The following is an 11,743-nucleotide window of genomic DNA, read 5'->3' on the forward strand; positions in this document are numbered from 1 at the left end:
TGTAAATTACTATATGTAAATTTTGCACGGAACATAATGCGAAGCAAGCCCAGTCTACTGTGAACAACATTACAAAATGCTTACAAAAACACACATTGTTCAGCAACAAGACACGAAAGAGACTTCACCAAATATCAAAAATCATATCAAATTCTGGGTCTCAATTAAACTTCGAACATCTTAAAAAAAAATACAAAAAATGTTTTCAGGAACACATTAAAGTCTTAGAGCATCAAGTGACGGTACTTGTTCGGTCAGTTGGTTTAGTATTTTTTAGTTACAAATTTATGCAGTTATTGAAACATGTTCACATATTTAGCATTGGTCCATTTCAGAGGAATTATTGTGGTTATAAAAATCTGAAGATGTAGATAAACGACAAATGTGCAACAGTTAAACTAAATCCAATAATGCACCACAACATATAGTGCATTATTTGCTACATAATGTTAAAACCTTGTCAGCTGGATGACTCTGAATGAAAGAATTTGCACAGGCCGGAGCAAAGGAGGACTGCTGGGTTATTTCTCCCCATTGATCACGCTGTGGGAAACTTTCACACTATTTACTTTTCCCAGGGTCTCCTTTTCTGATGACGCAGGGAACCCTAAAAGGAAAAGAGAATATGTGTTATGAGGTTCATAGTTTTTGTTAATCTTCCATTCTGGGCTCATGCAAGAAGAAGGTGCTTCAGTAATTAGATTACAGCTGAATTAACCTTCAATAAAAGCAGTTTAAAATAATATGTGGCTACTTACAGAGTACACATTGGAGAGGTTGTTAAAAAGCACTTGTCCAGCGCTCACTTTATTCCTCACTCCTCGTATGGTCCCGTTCTTGCTGCAGATATTTATCCGCTTGTTGCTGAAGAGCATCTCTCTCTTGGCACTGGCGTACAGAAGCAGGTCATCGGGTTCACCACCGTTCTCGTCCCCAGCACTTCCCACCACCAGACCGTTCAGGTGACTGTTGGCTTCGCTGGCCGGGAGCGAGCCGCCCTGCTCTCCGTCCGGGCTGCTGGTGCAGTCAGAGTCCACCGACTCCGACACTGAGCCGCACCAGGCTCTCTCATCCTTGAACACCTCAGCCAGGACCCGGCCGCTGTTGGCAGCCGCTACTCTAAACCTCACTGTTTTACCAGCCTTTTCTTTCTCCTGTTTTGGCCCCTCCATGGAAATATAAGTATCTCTTACATGTTTTACATCCCATTCAGAAAAGCCAGACATGCTCCTTCAGCCGTAGCCATGATGGTATGCAATTATCAAACAATAATATCCTCATTGACGTGTCAAAATGAGCTGAAAATACCCTGAGTACAAAAACTAGACACCCAAATGATTAATAATGGATGAGCTTCTGCCATGGTAACAGCTAAAACAGGCAAACAGTAAACTGATATTACCATGTTCAATAATTGATTCAGTTTGGTTTTCAAACATTAGATAGACTACAGACCTAGTGTCTAGTTCTTTATGGTCTGATAGAGCAAGAAAACACTAGATAACCTTTTGTGAACTTTACTGTGATCTCCATTACCTGTTTCACCTGCCATGTGGGTTTTTACACTGCAAATGGAATTTATCTTTCAAGAGTTTTTGAGAACTGTATTTCATGATTCATGATTGCTTCACAAGATGCTGACAGGCAATTGCTCCGGCCTCATGTGGACATCAAATCCAGAGCAAAAGCAACAAAAAGAAAAGCCTCCATTGGATACAAAATGCCGCAGCGAGAGCACTGACGGGAATTAGCGAGAGAGTTCATATTACTCCCATTTTAGCTTCACTTCATTGGTTTCCCATAACATCTGTAACGGTTTCATCATGTCTTAATGACCTCGCAGTACCATATTTCTGCAATAGATCTCTTCACTTTCAAAGTGCAGGCTCCTAGTTTTAATAAGTAGAAAGGAGGACTTCAGATGTTACCTGTGAAACCAGTTTGGGTTTGGGAGGGTCTTAGGTTAGGCTCGAAACCTTTCTTTTTGACATTCCTTATTATTAGGGAGGGCTCAGGTGACCTGGTGGCTGCTGGTGGATGGGGGACGCAATGCATCCTCTCTCTCCCTGTATATTTTTGCAGATATCTTTGGATCTCAAGCTTCATATGCCTGATCTACAGTCACTGATCCCACCAATGTGCTTAATGCAAGAGGAAGGGATTCCTCCCAGCTGTCTTGAAACATTAAAGCTGGTATAATACTTTTTTTTTTACAGCTTTTGTTTTGTTTTTTATTTAAAAAAATGCACAATTGGAGAAACCAAGCAATGGGTTGCTCATAAATCTATTTATGTATATACATTTTAGACTGATATTTTGTCTTTTAATTACATGAATCCAAATGTATTTTTGTTTGTATATTTTTTAGTTTATTTTAATGGTATGCAAAGTATACAAATTACTGCAGTATTTCTAAATGTAATAAGTTCCTTTAGCTATGACACTCAATTTTAAGAACCCAGAACCACTAATTATTTTGTACTGTAAATTGGTTGTCTTTATCTTCACAGTTGCTGATATTGTCTGAATAACTGTAAAAACATATAATCTCGCTCTATACTGCGTGGAATAAAAAAATATAATAATATAATAACTTAAATTCCTTAATGCTGTCAACAAACAGCAAACATCAGTCCTGTACTTCCACCTCCCTCCTGTAGGTGGTAGTGTGGATGCTGCTGATACGCAACCACTACAGAAGAAGCTACGGTACCACATGTGTAGCACCACAGTGTCAACATGGGCAAAAGACGGCAGAAAAATCAGCTTTTCACAAATTTATCTAAAAAACAGAAGAAACACTTGAAGGAGTTTGGAGAGGAGCACCCATTCCACGATGTGTAAGTTGTGCGACAACCTCCGGCCAGTCTTAAAAAAATAATTAAGCTACTTTTATGTTAGCTAGTTAGCTAACTGCCTTCCGGAGTGCTGTTTAGCCACAGGGGTCTATTAGCAATAGTTACTGTGTGTTAATAGCAAACGCTAATTAACGTAAAGCTAATAACGTTTAATAACCGTCGTGCATTAACGGTACGCCATAGACGTGCATGGTAGTTTCTTGGCATCTTCTTTTAGGTGTCCCACCTCCTTTTATTTTGTCTAGTTTTAGTGCTAACATTAACACATGTAAGAAGGTATTTAAAGATGACACTTAAAAACTAAATAGTCACAATGCTAATTTATGCCCTGTTCCTATCTTTAGTTTTGGAAAAGTTAGCAAAATTATGCCTAATTTTAAGTAATACTCGGGATAGGTGATACAACAGTATTTTTAGCCCCAATATCAATAACCATAACATTATATTTATAAGTTGTCTAAATATCTGTGTATCTCTTTGTGTTTTATATGTTATATGTTATATGTGATGTGTGATTTTTTGTATGAGACTGTGATGTTAACATCAAATGCTGCTGTCTTTCTTTTATGGAATGAATTGATGTGTGAAGAAGAATATCCTTTATAGGACAATAAAGACTCTATCTATCTTTCAGAGTTAACGAAAGAACTCAAGTAGTGGAACTGGTGAGTAGCGCTGCACACATGATAAACCCTAAAAGTGGTGATTAAAACACTGTGGTTGCACAAAGATGAGGATGTTTTCGGTGGCAGTAATGAGGACCTCCCACCTGATGTCCTCCAGATACATATTCTTAATGTTTAAGGTTTTCTGTCTCTTGCTGTAGCCACCAAGCCCGGAACAATCTGATGCAGAACCTGAGGAGCTGGAGGAGGAAGAGGGGGAGGACGAAGAACCAGAGCAGAAAACAGCCTATCAGAAACTCCTCTCAACTCTCAGCCAGCCCGCAGGTAACGCCCAGAGCGAAGAGGAGGAAAGCTCTGATGATGAAGAGGAAGAAGAGGAGCTCCTTGGCGAAGGTGAGCTCTTTAGTTCCACTTTTGTAAGGACTGTATAGGCTGGCATTTTTCATTTGACTGAATATGTCCGTGCTTTTTATCGCAGAGGGCAGTGATGGAGTTGGAGATGAAAGTGAGGATGGTGATGAAGACGAGCAAGGAGAGGAGGAAGCAGCAGATGCAGATGAAGCTTTGACAGAAGCAGGAGATGGAGACGAGGAGGATGAGGAGAAGAAGGAGGAGGCACATGATGAAGAGTTTATAGACAAGGAGCATGAGTCTGAGTTCTGTCTGGAGACCAACTTCGGGGGTGAAGGAGATCAGGAGGACACTGAAAACTCTGGACAACATGGAGACTGTAACGGTAGGAAGGAGGGAATTTTCTCTTCAAAATAAAAGCTTGACAAAATGTAACAAAATGAATTATTGTGTAGTACCTTCAAAATTTAAGACACACTTGCATGATTTATTTTTGAAATGAAGTGAATTGCTGACTAGAAAATATGAGAAATGTGTTTCAGGTACAGTTTCTATTTTGTATGTGCAGACTTGTTTTTACAACATTTGGACACAGAGCTCAGTGAAGACGATGTGCAGAAAATAACATCTGGCTGCAAATCCAAGACTCAGATTGCGGTATAACCACTTAAAATCTGAATAATACTATTTTATGATACTGTGTAATTGATATGATGAAGTGTAGTTACATTTTCTGTCTTTCTCTTAAATAGCGGCCTAAATTGGGAACTCTTCTCTGTTCAAATCCCCTTGAGAAGTTTGGCCCCGTTGGCGCTCAGAAAGAAACAAACCTCCCAGTTTTCCACAAACTTTTGGAGACCTGCTGGAAGGATCTGAACCAGACCGCCAATCCTAAGGGTGTGGTTGAAGAGGTCAGCCCTCTTCAGCTAGAGTTGCTGGCCCTCATGGGCTCTTACAAGGATCTATACTACCCGGAAACATGTCCTCTTAACCAGGGTCCACATGTGCGCAATGCATACTGCCTCCATGTCCTCAACCACGTACTGAAGGCCAATTCCAGGGTCCTGGCTCACAATGCCCAGCTAAGAGAGCGTAAAGCTCAAGCTAAAGCTCAAGCTAAAGCTCGAGCTGAGCCGCAGGATGAACCCAGAGACCAAGGACTCACTAGACCTAAGGTAAACATCCAAGATGCATCATTTTGAATTCTTCTTTAGCTGCATTTTAATACCAAAAGCACTGTAGTAGTAGATGAGACACACAGATAGTGAGTTATTTAAAAGAAAAAAAAGAAATCTAACTTTTAACAGGTTGTCCCACAAGTTAAAGTGCAGTTAATAATTCAAAATGCACAAAATTAACTCTAATACCTTCAAGGACTACTTACACTTTATAGTCCTTTAATTGAAAATGGTTGCTATGTGCTGTCATCTGTCGTGTAAAAGCTTACTCTTCATTTTCCATTCTCTCTGCGCCGCTGCTTCATTGTAATGATTGTGACGATTGTGTTAGGTCCTGATTCTCGTTCCATTCCGGGGCGGCGCTCTGAAAGTCGTCCATACACTCATCAGCCTGCTGGAGACCAAAGGCAAGAAGATCGTGGTCAGCAATAAGAAGAAGTTCAAAGAAGAGTTTGGGGAGGATGCGGATGACAAACCACCCAGTCTGCAGAGACCAGACGATTATCACGCCATCTTTTCAGGCAACGTGGATGATCACTTCAGGATAGGTACGGTCAAAAAGATAAGAGACGTTTTGAAAAACCTTTTTCGGTTTCTCTCTCTCTGAGATCCTGTTGCTGCGCTCCCTTCTCACCAGGTATCTCCATTGTGAGGAGCAGCATGCGTCTCTACGCCCCTTTCTACTCGTCCGACATCATCGTCGCATCTCCTCTGGGCCTTCGCACTGTGCTGGGAGCAGAGGGTCAAAGTAAGAGAGACTTTGACTTCTTGTCCTCCATCGAGCTGCTGGTAGTGGACCAGGCAGACGTCTACCTCATGCAGAACTGGGAGCACATCTTGGTAAGAATACACCTCTGTTCCAAAAAATTGTGTTACTGCATGAGTTGAACTTTAATTGTCAGGGAAGTTGTGGCGCCATCTGCTGTCCAAGCCTATTTAACGTTGACTGTGGGGAGTGTGCCTAGAACCCCTTTTAAATCGTGTTGTTTTATTATGGGACAGTGAATGTGAACAATTTTTAACGCGCGTTCTAATGCACCTCATCAGCTGTTCGCAGTCTGAAATTGAGTGTGGAAATGGAAGAAACTTTAGAATGTCTTCCCATTCTGATGGAAACATGTGAACAACTTAGGTCTATTTCATAGGCCTGATTGACTGACAAAAGAATTTAAAACTTATGGTAGAACTATGATTTATAAACCTTTATTTTGGAAGTGCATGACAGGTATTCTCTTCTTCTTCAACCTATATTTGTTTACATGCAGTCAAATTGGTGCCATTAAACCTACATCCAATTAGCTGTCAGTTCCTGTGATGTATCCATTGATGTATATTTACACAGGAATACTGACAGTGAAGACAACTTAAAAATATAATAAGTCTCACTGATGAATCATCTACAGATCAAATGGTCAGTTTTTATCATACTTTACTATAGTTGAGGTATGTTTATGTTTTCTACATACACCAGCATGTGATGAAGCACATGAACCTTCAGCCGCTGGACTCCCACGGAGTGGACTTTTCCAGGGTGAGGATGTGGAACCTGAACAACTGGGCCAGACACTACAGGCAGACGCTGGTGTTCAGCTCCATCCAGGACCCACAGATCAACAACATCCTTACCAAGCACTGCTCCAACTACCGTGGACAGGTCAGCCACTGTAAACACGTCCCACTCGACGTTACACCAGACCACACCAACACATTACTGAACAGAAAGGGTCTCTAAAATAAGTAGCCACACTGTGTTGTTTAGTGTAGTCTGTTCAATGGCTAAGGGCAATCTTGGGTCCTGTTCTTCAGATGATATGTTATTTAGATTACAGTGAGTCTGGATGTTTTGGTTAGCTGCCTTAAAATGCATCTGGAGCTGTTTCCAGAGGAACAACTCCTTTAACACAACATGTGAAAGTGCAGATAATTGCTATATTGGATCATGGATCGGACATTTTATCATGTCTGAGTGGTCTAATTTAACTGTATTTGTATTTACAGAGTCACATTTTATATATCAGTAGTGTTTGATAATCTGCAAATAATCGGATTATGACCTAATTTTCAGAGACATATGGCTTGCTTTCTTTAGGTTTATAATGATCAGTGTTGGGCATGTTACTTTTAAAAAGTAATTAGTTATAGTTATTAGTTACTTCTCCCAAAAAGTAACTAAGTTAGTAACTGAATTACTCCACTATAAAAGTAACTAGTTACCAGGGAAAGTAACTCTTGCATTACTTTTTTAAAAAGAAATATGTTTAAATGCGTCTAAGAATTAAATATCTTTTCTTAGCATAATGTACACTTCATGTGTACGTTCTTGCCTTTTACCTCAATGAGGTTAAAGTAGTGTCTATACTTCCTCCTTGAAAACGGCAACTTTACCTCTGAATTCTCCGAACTCTCCATCGCTGCAGTCTATCTCTGATCGCTTGTGTGATACTGCTATGCAACACCCGCCCAACTGAACACTGCCCTGCCGCTGATTGGCTTACCATGAAATCTTACCCTACCTTAGCCAATCATCATCACTTATGCAACTCGCAGCTCTTGTGGCTGACTGACAGCGCAAGTAACGCACCACATTTAACTGTCGGTAACGGCGTTGTAACGGAGGAAATAGTAATTAATTAGATTACTCGTTACTGAAAAAAATAACGCCGTTAGTAAAGCCGTTTGTTTTAACGCCGTTATTCCCATCACTGATAATGATAGAATAATATAATTAGTGTTATGATAGGTAAGAATTTGCTGGTTATGAAGAAAACTATGATCTGTTGATGAGAGGTAATTACACAATGACATATCTAACAAATGAAAGTCTGAACACTAAAAATGATCCAAATGTATTTTGAGAAACTAGACAAAAACATTTAAACTTAGATTTTGTTAGGATCAAGAGTCAGAGCATAAAACGTGCATAAAATTAAATTTATCCATAAATCTGTAGCTGCAGTGCAAGTTGGAAATCAATACCTCATCCAATTCATCCAGTGAATTAAAAAGTAAAACTACTCATTAGTTTCAAAATGAGAGCTCACTGTTATTAAGATAACCTCATTCATATTTAACTGCTTATAAAGAACCAAACTGGCTACATAAGAACAAACACTTTTATTGTATCCTCATGACAGCATGTTGGCCACATACGTAGGACCAGTCCCCTTTGACCGAGCCCTTGAACTCCTAGAAACAAGAGTTAATATAAGAAATAGCTGCCAGCTCAGTTTTTCTTTTTGATTAAACCAAAGAGTTTTTCAATTTCATTTAAAGACACATGAATTGCTGTTTTTTTCTCTGTGTGCTTTTTCTCAGATTTCCACCAAGAACGTGCCAAAAACAGGGTCCATCTGCCAGGTGCTGGTTCAACTGCCTCACGTATTTCAGACTTTCTCCTCCGACAGCTTCATTGACCACGATGCTCGGTAAACTACTACATTTAAATAACATTCAACTCCTTTATTTTTTAAAATTAAGGTTCGCTTCTGACCTAAGTCATTTTTGTGATAACTACTTTTTTCATTTTACCTTCACCCTAAGCTCTTCCTTTAGCCTTCACTTGTATTTTTAAACTCATATACTTAACAATATTTTCAATGTCTCTCATTAGATCCCGTCAATTGATTGTTACCAACAGTGTTTTACCATTGGTGTTCCCCACTCTGTCTGCAGGTTTCAGTTCTTTGTAGATAAAGTGCTGCCTCAGTACAGGGACTCGGTTATGTGCCACACTCTGATCTACATCCCGTCTTACTTCGACTACGTTCGGTTGCGCAACTACATGAAGAAACAGGAGATGAACTTCGCCAGCATCTGCGAGTATTCCAGCAAATCGGAGGTGTCCCGCGCCAGGCACTTCTTCCAGAAAGGGCAGAAACAGTTCCTGCTCTTCACTGAGCGCTTTCACTTCTACAAGAGGTCAGTGCTTTGTAACGTCCTGTCAGGTAGCCTCATATATGCTGGGTTTTTGGGGGATTTGATCATTTCACCCAGTGATTACATTGCAGGGGCAGTCGGCTGGTGAAACGCTGTTCTTTACCAAGTAGAAGTAGTGAGTTTCTTAAAGGTTCTGGTTGTTCATTTGTAAAGCTGGGCCTCACTAACCACAAGGCCATCCATGAACTAAATCCCTAACTCATGACTAAAAACTGAATATGAGCATTCTGATGGTAATGATTACTTCAATCATGTCATCAGCTGTGAAATGTTTCAAGACGGTAATCTTTATTACCATTTTAAGAGATAATATATCACCATTTACGATAACACTTAAAGGAAACTGATATGATCTGTTTTACTGAGTTTGAAAGATAAACCTCTTACTTCAGTTGTGTGAAAGGTCAAAAAATTCAAGTCAAGTCCCTTTTCTCCACTTCATGCATGCCATGTGACTGGTTGATTAGTTTGTCATTGTAGTCTACCAATAATACAAAGAGGCACATATACTTGTAATCAGACCAAAACTCTCATGTAAGAGTGACATTCGTCATGTGATCTGGGTTAAGTCTAACATTCCAGTTGATTTTCAGAGCATCTGTAGGGCTAAAATTTCCTCAAAAAAAATAAATAAAAAACCTCTCTGAGGGTATTTTACAGTTTTTCCATTTAATTATCAGAAATCTGTTTGTTAGTTGTAAAAAGGGTTAACATGCAGACCAAACAGGCTTCACAACCTGCAGCCAAGTGAAAACATTCTCCAGGAGGTAGACATATCGTTATACTAGCCCACCATAAAGAGAAGACTGCATGAGTAAATCCAGAGGAAAACATTCATACACCACAACAATAGAAATACTCGATTCAACTGTGTCTGAAGAACAGGATTCTTGGGACAAATGAAATCAAGATCAACCTGTACCCGAATGATAGAAATAGAAACAGTTACTTGCAACATCTGTAAAGCAGTAGAGACGATGTGAAGCATGAGCATAGATGGTAGTAGCAGTGGAGAAGTGAGTAAGTGTATATACAGCTCAGATTCAGACAAAAGAAAACAAAAATGATTTATAGCACTTCACAGAACAGGACAGGACAGCAACCCAGGAGTTTTTAAAGGAGTGAACTATTCAGCAGTGGCTGGGACAGTTACTTGATCTAAATAAATGTATGCATTTTACTTTGTGAAGGCAAAACGTAAGTCAGAAAGACCCACAATAAAACAACAACTGAAGAAAGCTGCAGTAAAGCTCTGGCCAAGTATCACAAAGGAGGAAACCAGTTCTTTGGTGATCTCCATGGGTCCCAGACTTCAGCCAGTCATTGCCTGCATTGGAACAAAGTACTGAAATTAACATTTTATTTATTATGTTCAATTAGCTGAACAGTCTGTACTTTGAGCCCATATTCTTTATATTGTTAGACTGGCAAGAAGGAACCCTGGGTTGATCCCACTGCGTGGCATTATATGTGCACAGTGTGTAGCGCTATATAAATACAAGATCATATAACTGTAACTTCATAGCGGCTACACAGCAAAAATTGTGTCAGTGTTAAAACTGATATGGACCTATCTACACAATTACAATTGCTGCAGTGGTGGACAAAAGGCTGTTGTCCATTTCATCTGAACTGTAGCAAACGTATCAATAAAAGTAAAATAAATCTTTTTTTATTGGTTAATCTGGTCATGCATCTACTTCACGCTGCTTATATGAGTATATAAAATCAGTATATAAAACATTTTATTAACTTCTGGGAAATGTTGAAAAAAGTGTGATACAATGATTCTGGACCATGCAGCCGGTCTGATTTTTCACATTGCTATCAGACCTACAAAGTGTTACATTGCAGAAACATTGACCCTTTGTGTTTTTATTTAGGTACACCATCAAAGGCATCCAGAACCTGATGTTTTACGGACTGCCGTCCTTTCCCCACTTCTACAGTGAGGTGTGTAACATGCTGGCAGCAGGGAGTCAGGGGGAGGAGGCCAGCTGGACCTGCACTGCCCTCTACTCCCGCTACGATGCTCACAAACTGGCCGCCATCACCGGGGCGCAGCGAGCCGGACAGATGCTGCACTCCAGCAAGACTGTTCACCTCTTCATTACGGGAGGGGAAGACAAAGCCTCATGATGGAGCTGGTCAGATAAAAGAGGGACTAAAACCATGGCAGATATCGGCTGGTCTTAATTAACTGGTTTCGCATCAGCAAAGGACGTCACTTTGAATTACACGTGAGCAGTGTAACTCTCAAACGCACAAGGAAAAAAAATTTTATTGGCTTTTTGTTTGATGTATTGTAGTTGGAAGCCCAGAAATATCATGCCATAATGTGACCATAAAGCACTGTCCTGGTTTGTTACAGTGATGACCCGCTGATTGGATCCGTGTTTATTGTCACGCAGAAGATTAAGAATTTATATTTATAGCGACGTGTTATTGGAGCTCTAAAATAATCAGTAGTGTTTATGATATGGTTTAGTACACAGGCCAAGTAGTGTAAAATAGTTTCAAATGAATCAAGGTTGTGTTGCCTTTAAATATTTTTTTTTCAATTAATCATTGATATGAATCACAAAGATTAAAGTGAGATACAGTGTGTCTGTGAGACAGGCTTTCTGAGCCCAGTGTACTCAGATATACTGGATCTCTGACCTGAAATAAAAGGAGCACAGCCAATCAGAAAATCTATTGTCCCCTTAAAAATGGTAAGGTGCCAAACAGGCAATGGTGTGAACCACCCACATAATTATTAACTCCCTGTGTTGTTGCAAGAGTGACTTTGGCC

At 39.9% G+C, this 11,743-nt stretch overlaps 1 protein-coding gene across 1 annotated transcript; it reads left to right on the forward strand.

The window, feature by feature from the left end:
• Positions 1 to 2,590: 2,590 nt before the first annotated feature.
• utp25 (UTP25 small subunit processor component) lies at positions 2,591 to 11,723 on the forward strand. The gene is made up of 12 exons (XM_084569009.1): positions 2,591 to 2,840; positions 3,493 to 3,523; positions 3,685 to 3,877; positions 3,963 to 4,220; positions 4,404 to 4,492; positions 4,588 to 5,010; positions 5,345 to 5,561; positions 5,651 to 5,853; positions 6,485 to 6,667; positions 8,329 to 8,438; positions 8,686 to 8,931; positions 10,833 to 11,723. Exons 1-12 carry the CDS (start codon positions 2,740 to 2,742, stop codon positions 11,086 to 11,088), a joined length of 2,310 nt encoding a protein of 769 aa, XP_084425135.1. The 5' UTR covers positions 2,591 to 2,739; the 3' UTR covers positions 11,089 to 11,723.
• The last annotated feature ends 20 nt before the right edge of the window (positions 11,724 to 11,743 follow it).

The sequence above is a fragment of the Chelon labrosus genome (assembly GCF_963514085.1).
Source record: "Chelon labrosus genome assembly, chromosome: 20".
NCBI lineage: Eukaryota > Metazoa > Chordata > Actinopteri > Mugiliformes > Mugilidae > Chelon > Chelon labrosus.

Coding starts and splice junctions, on each gene's coding strand:
- utp25 (XM_084569009.1), top strand. CDS start 2,740: ATGGGCAAAAGACGGCAGAAAAATCAGCTTTTCACAAATTTATCTAAA. Junction 2,841..3,492: donor GAGCACCCATTCCACGATGT/GTAAGTTGTGCG, acceptor TCTATCTTTCAG/AGTTAACGAAAGAACTCAAG. Junction 3,878..3,962: donor AGAGGAGCTCCTTGGCGAAG/GTGAGCTCTTTA, acceptor TTTTTATCGCAG/AGGGCAGTGATGGAGTTGGA.